This window comes from Centroberyx gerrardi, chromosome 3 (genome assembly GCF_048128805.1).
Source record: "Centroberyx gerrardi isolate f3 chromosome 3, fCenGer3.hap1.cur.20231027, whole genome shotgun sequence".
NCBI lineage: Eukaryota > Metazoa > Chordata > Actinopteri > Beryciformes > Berycidae > Centroberyx > Centroberyx gerrardi.
Genome location: NC_135999.1, coordinates 18357119 through 18380189, shown reverse-complemented (window position 1 = coordinate 18380189; position 23071 = coordinate 18357119). Strand labels below are relative to the sequence as shown.

Below are 23071 nucleotides of genomic sequence, written 5' to 3'. Positions count from 1 at the left end.
ATGTGCCATTATTTTCCCTATGTACATGTCACCAACCCCCAGAACTATATAAGAAATACAAAATTTAGAGTAAGTTCTCAGGAAATACCCAGTACCTTTTTAAAAGTCCATGTTTCATATTTTGAAATCAAATTATTTGTTTTACCAAGGTGTCCTAATATAGCCATTTCAAATTACAAGAAAAAATAATCAATAATTCACTAAAACTGAAATGACTAAACTATGAAGTTAAAAGAGTAGTGCAAACAATGAAAAAAAAAAAGAAAAGCTGGCTCATGAAAAACATGTAAAGAGTAGGCTATTGAAATATTGTACTGTTACTTTAGTTGAATTTTACTCAGCACTCATAGTGCTTCTCTAGAAAATGATTCAACTAAAACAATAGGTCACCAAAGTAAGAAAAAACATTTCAAAGCCCATTTCAAACATAAACCATTATATTTTCTTTGCAAAGAAGTTGCAGTCCAGTTACAGGGGGGGAATGCTCAAGCCACAGCGATGTGCTAGACAGACTGGGTTTTCATTAACTCCATTATTTGTAAAGCCATTGTTAATGCTAATGACTGTTAAATATCTTAATCAGAGATGCAGTATAGGGTAAAGCCACCTAAACTCAGTTTACCCACCTTTTTAGGCTGACATAAAGTAGTATCAAGTTAGCTGTGAGGATAGGCTCTTAAAAAAGCACATATTTATGTTTTCTGAAAATATAATTAGCCTCTGTTTATAGAGGTGGAAGTCTGCCTTACGGCCATCACTGCCTGGTCTGTATATCTGTAAACACTATTGCCTGGTTGAGGGTTTGTCTAAGTGTAATACGTACTTTCCTTCAATAGATGGCGAAAAAGCGCAGCGCAAAATGTAAAATCCACAGCTGAAAAGGAGCCGGTCCTCTGATGGTGACGTACTTCCGTCTTCAGCCACTCAGTAGTGTTGGTGTTCTCCCAGAATTGTCTGTCAAGAATCTGACTTTTACCTACATCTGTGGAGGTCGGCAGCGCCGAGGCTTGTAGACAACATTGCAATAGTGAAGTGCTGAGTGACTCGCAAAACCTGGTTTGCGTAAGCGACGAGCTAATCAGTTTGCTAGGTTGAGCTACCACAGAAAACAACGCTATGGCCAAGGTGCAAGTGCTGAATGTTGCGGTGTTGGACAATCCGAGCCCATTTGGAAATCCTTTTCAGTTTGAGATCACGTTTGAATGCATGGAGGATTTGCCGGAAGGTGGGTATTGTTTGCAGCTAACGTTAACATGCTTGTTAGCTACCTTACTATGTATGCTACCTTAGCCATTAAACACCACCCTTCTGTACGCATTTTGCTGAAGTGGAATATAATGCTGGTATTTAAGGATGCAGGATAAGTTTAATCGATTGTCAAGGTGTTTTGTTTGTTTGTTAATTTGGCTATTATTTAGGCTGGTTAGTTATATTTGACAAGTTGTTGAAATTTGGCGCTGGCGCGGTTTGTGCAGAATGCCCCGCCTCCTTCCTCCAGAGATTGGTTCGTTTTTGACATTTGGGGCGTTCTGCGGCGTTTTTGCAAGTAGCCGATTGGTTAATCACATGTTACTGTAGCAACAGGCAAGCTCGTAATGAGATGTGGGAAATCGCGGGTAGAGAACCTCCTTGGCAGAGACCAGCACAGCAGGAAAGTAACTAGTAATGTGGTTCAACTATAGAAGGCAAAAGCAAGGTCAAAGTAACTGAGAGAAATGATGTTTGATCATTTATGTCCAGGGATGCAATGGAGGGTAAAACCCCTAAACTCAGTTTACCCAGTTTATTTGCTGAATAGTTTATCCATTTTGACAAAATTTTTTATGATGTATATTTACCGTATACATCATATTAAGTGGCATCAAACTGGTGGAAAGTTATATAGGTTTTTACACATTAAAAACATATTAATGATTTTTCTGGAAAAAAAAGTTTTTTTTGTTTATATTGGTGGTTGTTTGCCTCAAGATTATCACCTACTAGAGGTCATAGTTTGCCCAGCCGTTTATACACCACTAAATCACTGATTGTCTCGTGGCTAGGTGAGGTTATTTTTGTGCAGGATCCCTGTAGTTTCCTTTATTTTAAACAGCCACATAAGCAAGAATGTTTAAAAACAACAAATTGTACCATTCCTCGCTTAGAGCTTAATGGAATGGTATTTGTCTACCTAAAAATGGTCCCTTCTTATATTCAACCGTTCATATTAATCATGTGATACTGTAGCAATTCTAAGGTATTAAGTATTTAACAGTCAAGTCTCACTGTTCCCCTGTGCGGTGTCAGATCTGGAATGGAAGATCATCTATGTGGGTTCAGCTGAGAGTGAGGAGTACGACCAGACTCTGGACTCTGTTCTCGTTGGCCCGGTACCAGCAGGCAGACACATGTTTGTTTTCCAGGTGAGTTCTGTTGGTGAGCTGTTGGTGAGCTTAGACATGGGGGTGTGTGGTCTCGTCACATTACAAAGGTTAGAGACAACTGAACAATTGAGTAAATACAAATGGAACCGGACCACGGCCTATTTAGCTCAATGGATAGAGTATGGCTCTAACACTAACATGGCTCCTTTGTGGTTTTCTAAAGCACTTTGTATAAATGAGCCCAACAAATGACTAGCTTTCATGTTACAAAATACAACAGAACCCGAGAAGCCATAGAATACTAGTAGGACTAGAGAGGAGAGAAATGTGAAAATGCATTTGATGTCCCCAGTTTGGTTCTTCATATTGGGCTTTAGAGGCTCCCGTACTGACAGCACCAGGCACTTCGATAATAAGAATTGAGATTGTTGTGCATCTTCTTGTCTTTTCCCACAGGCAGATGCTCCTAACACAGGGCTGATTCCAGAGAGTGATGCTGTAGGAGTGACTGTAGTCCTCATAACCTGCACCTACCGTGGACAGGAATTCATCCGCATTGGTTACTACGTCAACAATGAGTACACAGACCCTGAACTGCGAGAAAACCCGCCTCTCAAACCAGACTACACTCAGGTAACTACACTCTCCAACCACGCTACACTCAAACATCACACACACAGAACCAGAGTTTATTGTATGTATACATCTATGATTTTGTAATAAAGTACAGATTCTGTACAGCCCCATGGCCCATGGATAGAAATGGAGGGGAAGCATGCAACCCAAAAGAAAGGGAAGGTGGCTCCCCATTAATGCCAATGTAAAACTTAATGTTTTTTGTCTCTTCTTACTGAAGCTGTCATAATCGTTCCTGTATTCTGACATTAAATACGTCATTGTATTGTCATATTAACCATTTTGTAGCTGTTGTTCAGAAACACCCAGAAACCACTACTCCATAGAGGAGTAGAGTGAGGTATATGTAATATAATACACACACACACACACACACACACACACACACACACACATATATATATATGTAGGAGGAAGTTCACTGTATGTTTATCAGATCCATTTTGGCTCTCAGTTTTTTTTTTTTTTCCCACAATGAATCTCCTGATTCATATTCAACCAAGGATAGATGTGTGTATGTTTCTCTGCTCTCATCACGCATGCAGGCATGTACTATGTTACGAAAGTTGGTGAAATAAAATTTTGCAATACAAAAATTTGCCGATATATATATTGTGAAGTTGAAAAATGTCAACGATTTCATCTGCGGTCTAATATCTAAAAAATTTCAGCCTTGCTTCAGAACGGGCGGGATTTACATGCACGAGACGCTCAGGCGAAACTGAATTTAAGGACACTCCATCAAGTTGTCTGCTGTGTAGCAGCATTTTTCCATTTCAGGGTGCCAAAAATTGGAAATATTAAATTGGTGAATGTACCTTAACTTTTCCCCTCTCCCTTTCTCTTAGCTCCAGAGGAATATTTTGGCCTCTAACCCCCGTGTCACCCGTTTCCATATCAACTGGGACGGCTCCGCAGACAAGATGGAGGACAGTGAGAACGTTGACCCTTCCCCCAACATCAGCGGCATGCTCCCTCCATCCTGTATACCAGGGAAGCTTCCACCTCTCGGACTGATGCCGGACAACTCCATGGACTGCATGTAGGAATCACCAGGTTTATACACGCATACCTGCACACACCAGTGGACGAGAATCCATTCTTATGTATACACTCACACACACACATTTGGACAAGGACACACAAACGCAGTATGGTGCATGGATGTATATACCTAAAATGTGGACATGAACAGGAGGCTCGGACACAGGCAGCGGGGACACTCTTTCTGACGACTGCGCAAACGGGATGGATCTGGAATTATCACTAACTCTTTCTCTCTCGTGGGCTCCGTCTCTTGCTCTCTCTCTCTCTCTCTCTCTCTCTCTCTCTCCAGTGGTAAACAGTGAAATAACAACTGGAGAACGATTGTTTCCCCAGATTCTCTCTCTCTCTCTCTCTCTCTCTCTCTCTCTCTCTCACACACACACACACACACACACACACACACACACACACACACACACACACAGGTCTGCACCACCAATATTGCCTTATTTTACCATATGAGCCAGAAAAGGTAGTCATTGGAATGGGGGTGATCATCGGACATGACCTCCATATCCAACAGCTCTGAGACTTACAAGTCCTAATCACATGTTGGTGTTAACTTGTCTGTTACCCATACTGTACCGTTCACTCTGCCCTCATCAGTACAGATCAAAGCTATGGACAAAATACCCTCACCAGCACAGTGCTATGCATTTCAGAATAGGCAAAGTACCGGCCATAAGAAATGATCTCTTGTTGTTGAGGTTTGTCACATCTGACATAAATACCTGAATGTAATGTGGAAACAAATCTTGTATTTTCCATCTGGACTATGTTCAGCAGGACATAGTTCTTTAAAATGTTACATAGGATGTACGTCATGAATGGTGTTCACTCTAATCGTACAATTTATCTCTAATTACACACAGAAGATGTGGGTAAGGGAGACAGGCGAAATTCATGTTGTATTGCAGTTCAGTTGTTTTGATGGTTTAGGTCTAACTGTAAATAATGTTTCCCTAGTGCTTATTTTGTCTTCAAAATGAGAGGGCATATTTTCTTTTTGTACTTTCTATATATTCTCTGCCTCAAAAATATTTGTAACAACAGTGGTGGTGATAATAAAGTTTGTTTTGGTTTTGTGAACCTTGTGCTGCTTTACTACAGCTTACTTACAACTGCTTTCCACCTTGACTAGTCAGGAAGGCGGTGAAGGAAGCGCAGCAGCGGCGAGACTCAGCACTCTGTGTGTGTGTGTGTGTGTGTGTGTGTGTGTGTGTGTGTGTCAGCCCACTCTTCCCCCTCCCTATCTGGCTCTTTTTCCAATTTCATTCATAAAATGCAGCAGCATCACTCCATTTTCACTCTAGCCTCAAGTTGCTAGGCAACTGCAGTGAGAAAGGGAGGGGGGCTGTCTGCTGTCGCTCATTTTATCCTTTTTTACTTGAAGGAACTAACTCATCCATCCATCCATCCATCTGTTTCCACAATCAATTTCTTCAAGTTCTGCTTCTCCTCTGTCTGCACCAATCTGCAAGGCTTAGTAAATGTATATGACGCCGAGGGTACACTGCTGATGTCTATGTGGCATGTAAAACAGTGCACATTTGTGTCATCAAGATCATAATATGCCGCATCACCTGTCAACTACTAGTATATTAAGATGGGATGCGAGTGAGGAGGCTACAGAGATGCTTCCATTCCCTATCGGAGGATTCTGGCTGTATCGGTCGTTGGAACACAGCCAGAATGTGGCCTAGTGTGTTTTCATCTAATAGCGATTGAATCAGATTGTCTTATTTCCTGTGATTTATTTTCCTCCCGCTCCAGCACCAGACAAACTCTTCCGTGCATCCCCCTTTCAGCTCTGTTTGGAAGTCCTGCCAGATCGCGCCGCGCGTGCATTAAATTCTGACCAACATTCCTAAAAATAGCTCGCGGTTGACGTCACTCACCCAAACGTGTATCAGTCGCCTCGGTTGGGGGAAGGAGGGGGGGGGTGTGCGTGCGAGGCCATTCCTGCCAACCACTGACAGCCAATAGACATCCTTGCATCCACCGAGATTCCCACGGTTCAGTCGCGCCAAGCCAATAGAGGAGAGAACGGGAGAAAGTGGGCGAGTACGTCGTCGGGAGGAAAATAATCGGTGACGTCCCTGGCTTCCTTTTTGTGGGGCGGGACGTTTTCCGTTGTTGACATATTGTGAATGGCCAATCACAGCGCCAATGGCTCTGGCTCTGTAGACAGGTGGCCAATCCTTTTTCTTGCTCCAACTGTCAATCATCCCTGATTCTAGCGAGTAGGCGGGACGTTCGCTCGGCTGTAGTTCCGTCATCTCGCTCGTCTCCGAGGCTACGGGGGGCCAATGTTGATTTAGGCGAATTCCCACCGTCGTCGGGCCCACTGAGATTTAATTTTTAAAGCCGGGTTCGGGAACGAAAAGTGGCTAGCTTTCGATTGATAATATTGCCCCCCCCACCATCAGTATTAGCGTTTTTTGGGCTGGGGAGAGGTGGGGAGCCGGGGGGCCTCGGCGGGGGCTGCAAGGAGGGACAGGCGAAGACTGGATCCGCGTCAGGCTAGCTGCGCTGAGCTCGGCCTGACAGTCCAGCGAAGCCCCAGCGACCGAGATACCACAAGGTCTCTGATAGCTCCGTATGGTTGCAAGCTCGGGTCATTCTGCTTTTTTTGTTATCAGTCGCCGGTTGTTGCTGACCGTGGAGTGAGTGAGCCCGCTGCACTATCCCATCGCGCCTTGGCACCGCAACAACAGCTGTCAAGCTATTAAAGAATCAAGACCTCTAACGTTAGAGACGGTTGGATTTAGGAAATACGTTAAAACCTCATCGGGCTCGGGCCGGCTTGGGGAGGCTGCAGGGCGGATAGAGAGCCACGGATCGTCCGTCGACAAGTTGTCATCATGGGCAACGCGCCCACGGCCAGGAAGGGCAGCGAGATGGAAAGCGGTGGGTACCGTCGTCAGTGCATCATCCTGAGCAGTACCAGCATGGATGATATTACAACCTCTTACGAATGCCAGAAACCATATGAGACATATTATGACACCAAGTGTTAAGCTCACACTTGCATACAGGCACTAACTAAGCCATATACCTACTGTAGACTATTAATTAAAGAGGCCTATATGGGTAGTCCCGCTTTCCTAATTCTTTTAAATCCACTTGTGTCCGTCCATGACTAGTCCTTAGTGCAAACGATTCAGCTTGTGTAATTCAAACTGCCAAGAATCTGAATGTAATCAAGTCAAATTCAGTAGCACACATACATTGAATGGGAAATACCCTATAACGGCCATAGCAGTCACATCAAAATTATAGTTGTGAAAGGGGTTTCTGTTCAAATAATCCTTAGGCCTTGTGTATTGTGTTGACGTTTTTGACTAGAGTTCAGTAAATGCTGAGGTGGGATTGAGCTGTAAGTGCTGCCCTCATAACCAAAATCCCTCTCTGAGCTCCAGAATCACTTTGTCTGGCTAAAACAGCCTAGGCCTACTGCATTTGTAAGCTGCTAGCAGTTGCCATCTTCACTGAAATATTGGCAAGATCAGAACAATCTATGTCAGATATTCCCAAAGCGCTCTAGGCCTGTTGCTCCACTGCTATGGACAGCAATGTTACTGAAACTTTCTGTGGGTGAACTCCAAGAACATGTAATTGGTATGTGTTGACGGGGTCCCAAACAGGCAGACTGTCTCTGCTGAGCTGTCTGAGCGTGTCTGCTGCACAGAAGTCCAGTGCAAGAATGGCTGCATCATTAGTGGAGAATCTCTGTCATGTAGCTAGAAGTTAGAGTTATTTTCTTAGCTCTTTTCTTTTAATAAGATGTGTGTTATCTTATGTTATCTTTCATTCCTGGCTTCAGTGAGTATTTTTGAGAGAAGTGTGTTGATAAAACACCTAATTCAACCTTGCATTCTCATGAACCTGTGTGTGTATATCTCATACTCAAACCTACCTGAATATAGACACTATAAACATGTATGTACAGCTATCACCATGTTAGCATAGAGTGCATGTGTGTGTATGCTGTAACAGTGCATCATGATTGAAACTGTGTCCTCCCAACTAGACACTGTTGTTATACAGACTCAAAAAGAGACGGATGGCAAAAAGAAAGTTTATGATGGTGAACAAGCGCTGAGAGATGGAGGAAGAAGTGCACATACAAATAGAAGGGGAGGGGTAACAGTAGAGATTGATTATTATTTTTTCTTATTTAACCTTTATTTATCGAGGGAAATCTGACTGACCAGGCTTGCTCTTTTCCAGCGACACCTTGCTTCACATTCATACAGTTCAACACATTCACACCCGGGAGCTGCCCATTATAACAAGTCTTCTACTGTGGGCCACTGAACAGCTCCCCTGCAGCAGTTGAGGGTTTAGTGCCTTGCTCAAAGGCAAGTAGTTGTTGAGGGAGAGGAGAGTGTTGCTCGTTCACTTTCCTCACCCACATTTTCCCAGCCGTCCAATTGAGGAAATATCTGAGGCCAAGCCTAAACGTTAGCCAAAGTAAGCAATTAGCATAGTTTGAGATATCAGGGTTTGTTCTCCTACCTTCAGAAGAAGCCATTTGCTGCCATTCATTTTTATATAGTATGAAAAACAACTTCCACAGACTTGAAAATTGCACGTGCTTAAAAACATGCTGCTTTACAATCTTTATTATCACGTCTTTGTCTTCTTATTTGGGGCATCTCTGTTACCTGGGACAGCAGTTCATTTCAAGTTTGCTTTGACACCATAAAGTTCGTATTTTAAAAAACGGTGGAAAAACGAGTAGGCTCAGTGGGCTACGGCGCATACCATGTCGCCATGACAACCTGGGTTTGAATCCAGCCTGGGACCTTTGGCACAGCTTACTTCCTGTCTCCCAATTTTCCTTGTTTCTCTCTCTATAGCCATCAAAAAATGCACAAAAAGTATCTAAAAAATGACATATATTGGCATACATTGCAAAATGATTGGGGAAATGTAAACTAGACGCAGACAGTAGTAAATGGGCTATAACTCTATGACACTGGTATTCCCCTTTAAAAAGCTTATAGGCCTAACATTCAGCTCTCCATAATGGAGTCTGGAAAATGTAGAGAATATCCTGCCCATCTCCTGGTCTCTTTGTCACTCTCTTCCTACACACACACACACACACACACACACACACACACACACACACACACACAGAGACACACACACACACCGATAAAGCTTTTCTTCTGTAAACACTGTGATGGTTCTTCTTTCACAGTCAAGGAGTTCCTTGCTAAAGCCAAAGAGGACTTCCTCAAGAAGTGGGAGAACCCTGCACAGGTTAGTGTGTGTGTGTGTGTGTGTGTGCGTGCGTGTGTGTGTGTGTGTTTAGGCCTTAGTGCATACAACAGGATATGAATGTGAGATTTTAGCACTGTGTGTGGTGTTATAAAATAGATTCCATTTGTGACACTAAAAAGAAGAAACATAGGTTTGTTGGTGTAGTACTCAGCATGTGTTGAAATACATACAATCTACTACAATGTGCAGATGTTAATTTGATCAAAGATGCCAAGTTCATATAGGGCTGTGTGTGTGGGGACAAGCATGTAGCATGTTTTCTTTCATCACGTGTGTATGCAGCCTTCTCATAGGCCTCTCTTTGTATGTCTTTACACAAGGGTGGGATATTAACACCAGCTTTTGTGTTTAGGATGCTGTCTAAGATTATTTAGTCTCTGTGAAAAGATTGCAGCCTAGTCATAATTGTGACCTCCATGGATAAATAACGCCCATTTCTTGCGATAGCTTTTAATATATTTGGGTGGTGAAATAGAGGAAGTAGGCTAGCTAATGAATTATGTGATCCACCAACCATTGTGGATGAAAAGGTTTGTTTCCTGCCCTCGTTTACACTGGATGCTTTCCTTGCCCAGCAGCTAGCAGGCCATTGTATGTTTCCGTGCAAGTGGATTGAACCCTCATGTTTTTTCATCAACATGTTCTTGTTTTGCTCAAACAAGGTAGATTTTACGGGCACATTCAAGAAAATCAAATATCCATGGGATCTATGTCAATATTCTGTATATATACAATATATTCAACATGCACACTATGTATAAATACACTATACATATAGTATATATTGCATACTATATATAGATTTGTACATATGTACCATATATAGTACATATATAGTACACACATACTATACCACATATACACACACATACATGAACAAATACATACAAACACATGAAAAGTAAATACAGCAAAAGAAAAAGAAAAGGTTTACACAAGGCTGCTCCTTAACTCCAATCCTCACCAGGCTATCTTAGACCCCCGGTCAGTCTCCAATAGTCCCATTTTCACAAAAATCTACTAACCCTCTTTGTCTTGTCTGTGTTCAGAACACTGCTTGCCTGGAGCAGTTTGAGAGGTTGAAAACCCTGGGCACGGGTTCGTTTGGCCGCGTCATGCTGGTGAAGCACAGAGAAACGGGACAGCATTATGCCATGAAGATCCTCAACAAGCAGAAGGTCAGCTTGGGTCAGGGGTCAGGAGCTCATCAGGCCTGAGACATGTATGGAGAATGAAACGTGTCCGAAACATTTTTGAAATGTCATGACTATCTGTTCAATATCTTATCTTCAGCCAGCCAAGTGTCTAAGCAGTAATATGCTAAATAAATTATAGAAGTCCCAGGTGACAGGTGTACATAGCCAAAACAAGACCTTGGACATCTGGAAATGAGCTATTCACCAAAACAATGCAACATTTGACCATAGATGCTGTCATATGTTGGCCATGCAATGCATGTCATGAAATTTAATAATGTGTTGGAACCCTGTACAGAGGCTGTTGCATCCTATAGGGGGCAGACTATAAGGGTTCAGAGCATTTTGAAACCGCTATAATATATAATATATATAAAATTGGGAGAGCACTGGCATATTGGCATTTAGGTACCTTCTCACTTCTTCTTCTCTCTTTCTTCCTCTCTCTCTCTCTCTCTCTCTCTCTCTCTCTCTCTCTCTCTCTCTCTCTCTCTCTCTCTCTCTCTCTCTCTCTCTCTCTCTCTCTCTCAGGTGGTGAAGCTCAAGCAGATAGAACACACTCTGAATGAGAAGAGGATTCTACAGGCTGTCAGCTTTCCTTTTCTGGTGCGAGTAGAGTACTCCTTCAAGGTACCGAGGATGTTAAATTGTGTGTGTGGAAGTCTTGTGCGTGGGTGTGTGTTAAGGATGAGTGATTGGCTGGATTCCCCCCCATCCTCTCATCATCTTCCTCTCTATCGCCAATCTCCGATACTAGCCTTCAACTGGCTAGTGGTCTCTCTCTTTTAAATGTTTTTGAAGGCGGTCCTTTAAATGCAAAAAAAAAAAAGATGTGTTATACTGGCAGACCTAATTATCTGTGACAAGTGAGCAGTTAAGCATCTGGCTACCATGAGTGTGTAGAGGTGGATAGCCAACTGTAGGTACGCACTGCTCAGCTGTCATTCAACTAAGCGCCTCAAAAACTGTTGGCTTTCTACAGTGTAAAGAATATAGTATTTTTTACATTCCTGATTTTATGTCACATCTGTGTTTGCTGTAATTTATTTGAACTATAGAGCTATAACTTCCCAAACTGACAAAATAATACCAACGTGGGAGACTTACAATGTACTGGTTTTGAGACAAAGACCAACAACTTTCTCACACACACTTCTGCTATGCCTACATAGACCTTGTCATTTCACTTTCAAGTCCCACCTGTCAGTGGCTACTTTTACCTGCACAGAGTAACCCAGCTATTGGCCACACTCCACTTAAGGCCTTATTCAGGTTAAGCTGTTTAGATGCACCTTTGATGCCCTGGGATTGAGTATCCCTGCTGCCACAAATAAACCTATTAACAGAATATTCCTGTCCACCCGTGTAGTCCTGCCCACAGACGGAACAGTCCACCAGAAAAAACACATGAGCTTATCTGGTTAGTGTTATGATGTTTACATGCGTCGACCAAAACCAGGGGCCTGTCTGACGAAGCAAGTTCAACATAGTCAGGGTGTCTTTGCGTTAACTGGCTACACAAAACCAAACATGGCGATCCTGGCCAACCGGTCTCATGAAGGTGGTTATCAATTCGCTCTGTTTACTCAGGACTTTCCAATCCAGCTATGAGTGTGTTTGCAGAAAAGGGGCGGGGTTTGTTACAAATAGTCAATCACATGCAACACGGACCGATCCAGAGCAGCGTATTTAAGATAAGACGAGATAAGATGAAACTTTCTTGATCCCCATGGGGAAATTAGGTCATTGTAATGGCAAAAGCAGTAGATTTCAGCGGGGAAAAGGAAATACAATATAAGCACACAACTAGAATATAAAAATAAGCAATAAAACTTAAATAATAAAATAATCAAACAATAAAAGCAAGACTATAAATAATTGTGGGATTATGTAAATATGCTGCTGACTATTTCCGCACATTAAATAGACTGTAAAAGTGGGTATGGGAAAGAAATGGAATACCAACATTTGTGTTCTTCTCTCAAGAAGAACAAACTATTATAATGAATAAATAAGAACAATACAAAAACATTATAACAGTGAAAAGTAACACTGCTGCTGCCGAGGCTAGAGAGGATTGCAGGAGGAAAATTGCAAATAGTGTAAATGTGTAAATTAATAGGCTTATCACTGCCCCTGTCATTAAGGTACAGTGGGCAAGCTTTTCATTGATACAATATTGTGTCGTCACATTGAGGCTGTGAAGAGAATTTCTATTCACAAAGTCGGCCTCATGTTCCCCAGGGCTGCGGTGATGGAATATGAGTGCAATCTACTGAACCAATCACTCTCTGGAATCCTATGAAAGAATTTCATCACACTTAATATTCAACAGTAAATTGCAGTTAGAAGCCCTCTTTTATAGAGTGGACAAATAACCTGGAAACACTACAAACATTTATGATATCTCTGATATAATAAATCACAGTGGAAAGCGAAGTAGTTCTGCTCGTCTCTAAACACTGTCGCTAGGCGAACAGCCCTTCTTACTATCTGTTAATTCAATAGTTTCCTCCTGTACAGTTCCTTTTACTTGTCCTCATTTGAATGCAGTGTTTCTGTTCATATTGGATTTTGTTAATGGGATTGTTGCAATAAAGGTTATTTTGAAAAGTCCATGGGAGTCTCTAGGAATGGCGATGATGTTTTTCCAGAGATTTGATTGGTGAGGAGGTGGGCTTTTTATGTGTTCGGATCCGATCGCCTGAACATACGCTGCTCTGGTTAGGTGTGCAGCCCAAGTTACCATGGTGATCAACCCTGCTCTAAAGTGAGCCACCTTCATGAGACCAAAAAGCCAGGGTTAAGCCCAAAGTTAGCTTGCTAACCCATTTGCTTCATGAGACAGGCCCCAGGTTACTTGACTAATCAGGTCAACAATGGAATAGTCCCTGTATGTAAACAAAGCCAATGTTATTTATGCCCACTAGAGCATCTGAGGCAGGTAAGAAATGTTAGAAAAAACAGGCTTTGGAAATCTAAACTTTTGGTCACCCAACTTAACTTATGATGGACAGAACAATTATTTTTTATTGAAAAACTTGATTGTTATAATAATTAGACCTTTTATAATAAATTAAATAATGGTCAGTAGATTAAGTATTAGTTGAATTTTAAATAAATTAGAAATTGCCTGGGGCCTTTCAGTCTACTCCATGTCTACTCTATTGTGATCCCTGATGTCTGGTTGCCCAAGCTCTGTGTTTGTGTGTGTGTGTGTGTGTGTGTGTGTGCGTGCGTGTGTCACTAACAGCTCTTCTGTCTTCCCCAGGACAACACTAACCTGTACATGGTGATGGAATATGTACCAGGTGGAGAGATGTTCTCCCATCTACGGAGAATTGGCAGATTTAGGTTAGTGCCTGTTTGCAGTGGAGTGCGCAGCACAGAGGCATTTTGTAGGCACACACACAAGTGAATTGTGGTTTCATTTTGACATTTCTCCCATGTCATCGAGCACTGTTATATTCTATACTGTACACTCCACTGAATTTCTCTTTCTCTGTCCATGTCCCTGTGTGTGTGTGTGTGTGTGTGTGTGTGTGTGTGTGTGTGTGTGTGTGTGCGTGTGTGTGCACATGTGTGTACAGTGAGCCTCATGCTCGGTTCTACGCAGCTCAGATCGTTCTGACCTTTGAGTACCTGCACGCTTTGGACCTGATTTACAGAGACCTGAAACCTGAGAACCTGCTCATAGACCAACAGGGCTACATACAGGTGAATAACCCCTGATGCAGGGCTACATTCCATTTAGCCCTGACAAATTTAGATTCAGTATAATACTGACACAACACTATGTACAGTTTATCTCTATCTAAGGTTGCATAGAATTATTTCATGAAGGCATATTTATTTATTTATTGTATTTTGGCACAAAATCCTCCATAGCCATCATTTTTTTAAGTGGATTATTGCCAACTTTACAGGAGAACCAAAAAACTTAAAGGGGAATACCACTGAATTTCAGTTTTCAAATATGCAGTTCCTGTGCCTTAGGACATTATGGGCTGTGTTAGTGAATGTTCAGTGCTGCCTCCCATAGATGGAAACAACATAGAAGAGTTTGCCCCACCCCCGAATCTGTAATGACATAACGATTTTTAGCTCTACAGAAGCATACCCTCAGTCGTATATCAACTATCAACAACTGCCCAGTGACTGCACAAGTGCAACTATGGTGGTGGTGGCAGGACATTTATCACTCCAGTATTATCAGCATTTGCAGAATAGCATTCTGCCACACTGGCGCTGGCCTATAGCACAGACTCTACTGGCCTCCAGTGGTAAACAATGAAATAACAACTGGAGAACGATTGTTTCCCCAGATTTTCTCTCTCTCTCTCTCTCTCTCTCTCTCTCTCTCTCTCTCTCTCTCTCTCTCTCTCTCTCTCTCTCTCTCTCTCTCTCTCTATCTATCTCTCTCTCTATATATATATATATATATATCTTTCTCTCTCTCTCTCTTTCTTTCTCTCTCTCACTCTCTCTTCCCTCCCTCCCTGCCTTTCATGTGATGAGGCTCAAGCAGGTTGAACACACTCTGAATGAGGAGGTCTGCTTATCTGTCTTTCTCTCACTCTCTCTCCCCCCTCATTGTCTGTCATTGGTCTTTTTCTCTCTCAGGTGACAGATTTTGGCTTCGCGAAACGTGTAAAGGGGCGGACCTGGACACTGTGTGGCACCCCAGAATATCTGGCCCCAGAGATTATTCTCAGCAAAGTGAGTCACCATTGAGGCCTTTTATATTTCTGTGTACTGTCAGCTAACTAGAAAAAATTTATTTCCAAAATTACACATTCACCATTTACTTTTACAAAATGATTGGTTGCACAAAGTAAAAACATATGCTAATTTAAGTTGGCATAATCACAACACTTGTACAGATTGGATCTATAGTATTTTAGAAAGGCCTGTTTCTAAATTGCCTTTTATCTAAATTAGGTAGAAAGTACTTTAAAAGCAACACTTAGTGATTATGGAAAGAAACAACAGTTTTGAAAAAAAAACAGTTAGGGTTTCGCCAGCAACATAGCACTGAATCCACCCTTCTGAAAGTTATTGTTGATCTCCTGATGAATGCACATGCAAGCTCTGTGCTAGTGCTGCTAAGTGCAGTGTTTGACACCAATGAGCATGACTTTCTCATTGATAGACTGAGGCAGTGGGTTGGTATCTGGGTCTGCCCTGGAATGGTTCTCATCTTACCTGTCAAGTAGAACATTTTGGGTTTCCGTTGGTGACCGTGTTTACTCTTTAATTATATGTGGTGTACCTCAAGGCTCAATTCTAGGTGCAGTTTTATTCTTACCATATAATGCTACCATTTGGCCAAATCAGCTACCAGCACGGCATTGCCCCCCATTTTAATGCCAATGATATTCAGGGGCATAGTCAGTAAAACCCAGTGACTTAAGTGATTTAGCTATATTACATCACTGTTTAGTTGATGTTCAGGACTGAATGTCTCAGAAATTAAACTGACAAAACTGAAGTTCTTGATCTGGAATGCATTTCAAGACAAATTCAGTGTTTTCTTGGTCCTTTAACAGATAATGTCATCTTTGACAAGTTTAAACCTTGAGCAACATTCCAAAAAGTTAAATCAGTTATGTTTTCTCCAACTCTATTATTACTCTACTATTTACCTGTCTTAACCAACAAACCATGGCACGGCTCCAGATTGTACAAAATGCCACAGCAAGGCTTTTGACCCGGACTAAGAGAAGGGGCCATATTACAGTTTGGCATCCCTACATTTGTTGTCTGTCTGTTGTCTGTCTTTAGATGATTTCAAGCTTTTGTTGATAACTTTTAAGGCTCGTCAAGGCCTCTCTGACCTTTCAACCCCTTATGAGCCCGAGTGCAGCCTTACCTCACACACGGCTCTCTTGGTAGTTCCTAAGTTTAGGCTAAAGATAAAAGTTTATTTGGCTTTTGCTGTCAGGGCGACTAGGCTGCCCGAGGAGTTTAGACTGGCTAAATCATTACTGGAAACCATCTCATACAAAAAGGCCTTTTCATAATTTGACTTGCATGTTTTATCCTGCAATGTTTTTCTTCTTTCTCATTATTGCTGTTTTTTTTTCAGTTTTGCTTGTTTGTTAAACACTCTAACTTCTATAAGTAACTTTGTAAGTGCTGTATAAAGTTGTTATTGTTGTTGTTGTTGCTGTTTTTATTATCATCAGACTCATCTCACCCTCTTTTCTACCAGGGTTATAACAAGGCAGTAGACTGGTGGGCACTGGGCGTACTCATCTACGAGATGGCAGCAGGGTATCCTCCTTTCTTTGCTGACCAGCCCATTCAGATCTATGAAAAGATCGTGTCAGGGAAGGTGAGCTCGACCCTCACTGATTACCACTGTGTGCCGTGTCTCTGTCTGGAAAATGTGTCTCCGGATAGCCTTAGGAGTTTTTCCCTGACAGGGAGCATATCTGTCTGGGTCAGTCCCACACATTCTTTTCCACTGCAAAGTTATGTGGTACGTAATGTACATCATCGTTTTGTTTTAGCAGCTTTAATAGGCTTATCTTAAAGGTTGCTATTGGCTGATCCATGACAAACCATGACAAAACAGGTAACTTGCATCACAGGTTACATTGTGTTTGGTTTCCCTTTAAGGAAGAAACAAGTTTTAATGACAGTGATATTTTTCTTTGGTAGAACATTTTCATTTTCTACCGTATATATGTCTATAGAAGTTCATTAATGGTCATCCTTCAATATTTGTCTCTCTTGGGACAAGTAGTCAACACCAATCACGTACTTTATTTAAAGTGGTAATCCGCAAGTTCCTCCTTTTTGGATTTTGGTAATAATTGGTCATTGCTGTGGTGTTTTTGCACTGCACCTACCAGACATCACCTATCAATCAGTACTGCAACGTATTTTTCCTTAGAGTTCCTGTTGATAAAGTTTGAGTTTCTGTAGGTGGCGCTCTTTTCTTTGTCTGCTCAGCCATTGTGGCTTTCACTAGTCATATTAACTACCGAGTTCTTCTTCTATTTATTCCAAACAAACTGCTGTCGCTGCTGCCGAAAATGTATAATGCATCAGTTCCTGTGCACCAGAAGATTTTTATCCTGGGAAAAACCTGCCCAGCACCAGGTGTTTAGGACAGCAAATGTAAAAGCTTTCATGAACCGGGTGTAGGATGAATATTGTGTTACATCAATCAGCGATAGAGAGTGCAAAAGTGGACATTTATTTATATGAAGGTGTCACGGATTATTACTTTAAAGCCTAAAAAAAAATATATCACATATGCAAACAAGGGAAATTAAAACCTGGTTTTGGTAAAACTTTTTCACTTTGTGTCCCAGAACATATTTTTCAAGAAGTACTTTTGCCTGTTTACAGCTATCAGTATATACAGTATATAGAGAGAGCTGGGGAAAAAATCATGAATTCTAGTCGCAACCAGCAGAGACCCAGGATGGCAAATGTTGAAAGTTGACTGCTCTTGAACGTCTGTTGAGATTTGTGTACTGAAAAGTGACAATGTTCTTCCAAAGTGCAGTATTGCTTTAACGTTTAAGTATGTTGCTGTTGTTTCATTTCAGATTTGCAAATTTCTATGCCTAACTAAACCTTTCTCTTAGGCACAGCACCATGGTTTCTGATGTTTACTCTCAGATCAAGGACATTATGCTAGGCTAGTAATATCACTGATATACCGTAACTGTAATACTTTGACCTTGTAAATATTCCCTTGAGCTTCTTTAAGTTGATTAATCTTGATAGATTTCATGCCAGTCAAAATAAAATCTAATTATTCATGGTACTTACTTTAGGTATTTCATGCTAATTTTCTTGTTTGAAACTGATTCAATTTATTAGGCCTTAGCTGAACAATGGAAGAGAAAACACTGTAAAAAGCTCTCATTTTCTCCCTGTGTCTTGCCTCATTTTAATTTCTATTTGTTTGTTATCTACGCCTACATTTTGAATTTTGCGATTCTTGGGTGTGGTCTGACTGTCTTTGCTGCTTTCCTGGCATATTTCAGGTGTATTATGCCAAATAAATTAATCAGCAATTGGATTATCCCCTGGGCTTGGACCAAAAATATTTCAGTCCTCTGCCATTCCTGAGGAATCACACTAGCAAAGAGTTTGACATTCCCAAGCCCTGCTGTACACATGGGCACATGTAAACAGCTTCTGCTTGCTCATAGTGCCGGTCATAAATTGTGAATCAAATCAGAATGCTCTATGCCTACATGGTCAAACTGCCTCCTTAAAGAACAGACCGCTCAAGCTTGAAAATCAAAACTGACTCCCTCACTCTCCTTCCTCCTTTTTTATTCAGGAAAAGTTTGCTGAGCATGCATGCTCTTTTTCAACGATACTGTTAATCAAATTAATTTTGTTCCACACAATCACACTTGGGAACTGTCCAGCACAATGGTTGAGGGAGGTGAGAGCGTTAGTCTTGCACTTTCTCTACCCAGATTTCCTCAGCTTGTGCAGGGATTCATAATGGCAAACTTGTGGTCACATGCCCGGGTCTCAGACTTTTAGGCTGCTGCTGCCTCCTTCCTCTCACTGACCATCTCTTCTGTCCCAGGTGCGTTTTCCATCTCACTTCAGTTCGGACCTGAAGGACCTCCTGAGGAACCTGCTACAGGTGAAAAAAATCGATCTTTTGTCTTATCTCACAGCCATTTTGACTTAAGACCTACCATTTGTTCTGTTTATGTTCTCTGTTCATTGTAATGTAAAAGTGAAGGAAATGTATTGGTTTTATCACCAGGTGGATCTCACAAAACGTTATGGGAACCTCAAGAATGGGGTCAATGACATCAAGGGACACAAGTGGTTTGCAACCACTGACTGGATTGCCATCTACCAGAGAAAGGTTTGTGTGTGTGTGTGTGCGTGTGTGTGTGTGTGTGTGTGCGTGCGTATGTGTGTGTATGCTGTGTAGATGTGCGACTGTCCCAATGTTAAGTTTGTTTTTCAACAGGTGTTTTTATCTGTGTGTAGGTGGAAGCTCCCTTCGTCCCCAAGTTTAAAGGACCAGGCGACACCAGCAACTTTGATGACTATGAAGAGGAGGAGATCCGCATCTCCTTCACTGAGAAATGTGCCAAGGAGTTTGCTGAGTTCTAGAGTGTAAGGAGAGAGAGAGAGAGAGAAAGAGAGAGAGAGGAGGGAGAGAGGGAAATAGGGAGAGCAAAAGGAAGGCTGGTCAAGAGGGAGATGTGAGGAGAGAGTACTGTCTCCTGTCCAATCACAAGCACCAGCGACAGACAGAGGAAAAAAGGGATAGAGGGGGAAAAAAAGAGCAAGGAGACTGATAACCAGCAGTGTTGCCTTTTCCGTTGCATTTCTTTTGTATTTTATTTATTATTCTGTCTTATTTATGAATCCCTTTGTAATGAAGGTGTGCTTGAGATTCATGGGTGTTGGGAACCCCTGTTACTTAGAGTTGCCTCTACATATTTTCACCCAAGATCTTCCCTACTCTTTTGTTCTTTCTTTTATCCAACCTTGCAACACAAGATAGGGAAATCAGTCAGTCTGCTGCAATCTATTGGTCATTTCATTAAGCCCACCGACTCTTGTACAAGTTTTGGTCTCAGTCTGCACAAACATTTTGACAACATTAAATAGCATGATCTTAAGCTAATAACTGGCCAGCTTGCCCTTTCCCAGGTGAGCAAGTAGTAGCATTAAAATGAAAATTGTAGTGAATCAAATTTGATTTACCATACATATGCACTTTTAGCTCAAATTGTTTTAAGTTTTGCAATCATGTCTTAATTTTCCCTTAACTGTTTAATCCTTTACCCTTTTAAGCTCTAGACAATGTCCTCCAGAGTTATTGGCACGCTTGGCCAAGCTGAGCCAAAAGGCTGTTATAAATAACAAAAAACAAGTAACTTGATTTATTGTATGCTCAAACAATTTTCAATCAGTGACACTTGTTAAGAAAAAAATAGGCACCCTTTCTCGCGGAGCCAACAAAATGGCTTCTCAGGTGTGAGTAGCACTCATTGACATGCCATAACTGAAGCATTATAATCAGCAGGTAAAGAATATGTATGTGAAAATGACTCAAGATGCAGATAAAGTTGTTTTTCCTTTTCCTTTTGAGAAATTTAAGGGGAAACGTAAGGGGAAAGTAAATTCACTTACAGTTAAGTTTACGGTTTAACTCCATCTATACTTGTTTAGGTAATAGCATTATCACCATTAGCATAGCCAGGCTTTGCGCATATCTACAGCACTCAATTTTAAATGTTATTAGAGATTCCAGTGTTTCCAATTATATCATGTTATGCTAACTAACAAGGAAATGTGGATAAGGGACCGAAAATATCTCAGTTTTAATGGTGTTGTGATGGCACGCCATAACAAAATGGTATCTCAGGTTTGAACATATCACTTAATATAGACATTCTATCTATATGAAGCATTACGATCAGCAGATAAGGAATACGTGCTTAACACTCTCTTAGGATACAGATACGGGAATTTAAATAGTTATGGGCAGAATTAAGAGGAAATTTAGGGGAAATTTAGACTTTCAGTTAGTGTCTTCCACAATTTTCACCCATTCAGTAGATTTGGTTTTGCTAACTCGACAGCTCTCTTCGGTCTTAAAAACACCTGGATGACTGGCTGGCTCTGCCCACAGCTCACTGACGACTGACGTTCATTCTGCATATTGAATCAGCCATTCCCACTGAAAGAGACCGTCTGAGGCAGACTACCTCAAACTGCTTCTGGCTGTCAGTCACCAAAGCACTTTGACCAGTCATCGGTGGCGGTCTGGATAATGTGCTTTGGCCTTAAGGTCTTTTATAGAAACCTGCGTCTGCGTTCATCTCCCCAGCACCCAGCCTTCTCCTCGTGCCACCTGCTAAGTTGGACCACATTCCATGTGACAGTCTCACTTATCGGCAAATTTATTCCCATTTTTATGTTTAAAACACATGCACAGTTTTTGTTTTATTTTGTTTTGGGTTTTTTTTTTCATGTGGTGTTGTAATGATGTAATGATGACTGGCATTCCTTTCAACAAGTTCGGAAAAGGTGGTCCACCTGGAGGTAGACAGAGCTTGTACTGAGAAGGAAGAGACAAAAATGTACTTCTTGCAGGGAATACAACTTGCCTGTTTACTACGCACCATGCATAGCACTTCAGGTGTTCAATGCCTCATAGCCGCTGATGGCAAAGGACTTAAGCGATGGCTGAGGTGGTCATTGTAGGGGTTGTTAATTCAAAATTGATAAAATAAAACCAAGTGACACTGCTGTCTGTTTCAAACATTAAAATGCCTTCTTTATAGTTGTATTTTAATGTGCCACCATAATTAAGGTATTTTAATTTGTTTAATACAGAACAAAGAGTGCCTTGGTTTTTGTCTCATCTGTAGCTGTCTTTGAATAAAATGAGTCCTTCCTTTCCAAGACAAGTTCAGTTACTGGAAAATGTAGCTAGCCTTTTGTTAGAATTACAAATTTATGATGATATGGAATGGTATTTATAGTAGCCTACTATCAAGTAATTTGCAGTATGGGCTGGATTATCTGTTTCATATTAACACCCTCCTTCAGTCTAACCTAGCCTATATGTCTAGTCAATACCCTACATGTTAGTATTGGTAAATAGGCTTTTGCTATAGAGTGATTGGTTTTCTATCAAAGGAACTCACAGTCACATGCAAAGCAACCATGTACTAACTTGTGACCAAAGGGTGCATCCTTCCTGCTTGGGTGGCCCTCCCCCTCCCTCCCCTTCATTACTCTTCACTTGGTGAGTCAAGTGATCATCGGCACAATCAACGCTCAACTACTGAGTCGGCCAGACCATCTCTCTCATACACAGAGGTGGAATAGTTGAAAGACTCCAAATTTTGTTGACCACTCTCAAGACAAAGTTGGGTTGTGCAAGAATAGGACAGATAAGCAGTTCTATATGATGGGAGGAGGTGGAGGGTGGCTAGACGCCTACTTGTAGTAGTAGTAGTAGGCCTATTGGTCATTATGGACTCATTTACAAACACAATTTTATTATTATTATTATGATTATTATTATTATGATTATTATTATTATATTGTTGTAAACCACTTGTTGCGACTCCACATTCGCTGTATTTCCTTCATGTCAAGTTTAATGTTGACTAGCCTATATCATCATGGACAAATGTTTGAAGTTATAATACAATATTATTCTGTGTCTCCTCGATGTTTTTGCAGTGATACAACTTCCTCTCGATGCAGGCACAATGCTGGTACATACTGTCGCACTTTTTAGGGAAATGAGACCCCAGTGTAAACCATGTTATCCCCCCCCCCTCCCACACACACATACCTACACACATACACATACACAAACACACACAAACTGCAAAGGGAAGCGTCTAAGGTCACAATAACAGTGACAAGAAAACACGGAGTGTAATATTTTGCAACATGAGTATCATTCCAATAAAGTTTTACTTGTAAAATTCTAACGAACTTATGTGCCTGAGTGTGTGTGTGTGTGTGTGTGCGTGTGTGTGTGTGTGTGTGTGTGTGTGT

At 41.4% G+C, this 23071-nt stretch overlaps 2 protein-coding genes across 2 annotated transcripts; both read left to right on the top strand.

Annotated features, from left to right (window-relative positions):
- Positions 1-926: 926 nt before the first annotated feature.
- On the top strand, positions 927-4390 carry LOC139933606 (histone chaperone asf1b-B). The gene is made up of 4 exons (XM_071927731.2): positions 927-1225; positions 2287-2402; positions 2820-2996; positions 3848-4390. Exons 1-4 carry the CDS (start codon positions 1117-1119, stop codon positions 4043-4045), a joined length of 600 nt encoding a protein of 199 aa, XP_071783832.1. The 5' UTR covers positions 927-1116; the 3' UTR covers positions 4046-4390.
- A 2154-nt stretch (positions 4391-6544) lies between these two features.
- On the top strand, positions 6545-22875 carry prkacab (protein kinase, cAMP-dependent, catalytic, alpha, genome duplicate b). Its single transcript, XM_071927661.2, has 11 exons — positions 6545-6956; positions 9259-9320; positions 10391-10519; positions 11069-11167; positions 13809-13891; positions 14128-14254; positions 15161-15256; positions 16752-16874; positions 19107-19166; positions 19293-19397; positions 19526-22875. The coding sequence occupies exons 1-11, from the start codon at positions 6911-6913 to the stop codon at positions 19649-19651; spliced, it is 1056 nt and encodes a 351-aa protein (XP_071783762.1). The 5' UTR covers positions 6545-6910; the 3' UTR covers positions 19652-22875.
- The last annotated feature ends 196 nt before the right edge of the window (positions 22876-23071 follow it).

What these genes read in the sequence shown, in the direction of transcription:
- LOC139933606 (XM_071927731.2), top strand. Translation starts at nt 1,117, where the DNA reads ATGGCCAAGGTGCAAGTGCTGAATGTTGCGGTGTTGGACAATCCGAGC. An exon ending in GACACATGTTTGTTTTCCAG is followed by an intron (nt 2,403 to 2,819) that starts GTGAGTTCTGTT and finishes CTTTTCCCACAG; the next exon opens with GCAGATGCTCCTAACACAGG. An exon ending in TCAAACCAGACTACACTCAG is followed by an intron (nt 2,997 to 3,847) that starts GTAACTACACTC and finishes CCTTTCTCTTAG; the next exon opens with CTCCAGAGGAATATTTTGGC.
- prkacab (XM_071927661.2), top strand. Translation starts at nt 6,911, where the DNA reads ATGGGCAACGCGCCCACGGCCAGGAAGGGCAGCGAGATGGAAAGCG. An exon ending in AGTGGGAGAACCCTGCACAG is followed by an intron (nt 9,321 to 10,390) that starts GTTAGTGTGTGT and finishes GTCTGTGTTCAG; the next exon opens with AACACTGCTTGCCTGGAGCA. An exon ending in ACCAACAGGGCTACATACAG is followed by an intron (nt 14,255 to 15,160) that starts GTGAATAACCCC and finishes TTTCTCTCTCAG; the next exon opens with GTGACAGATTTTGGCTTCGC.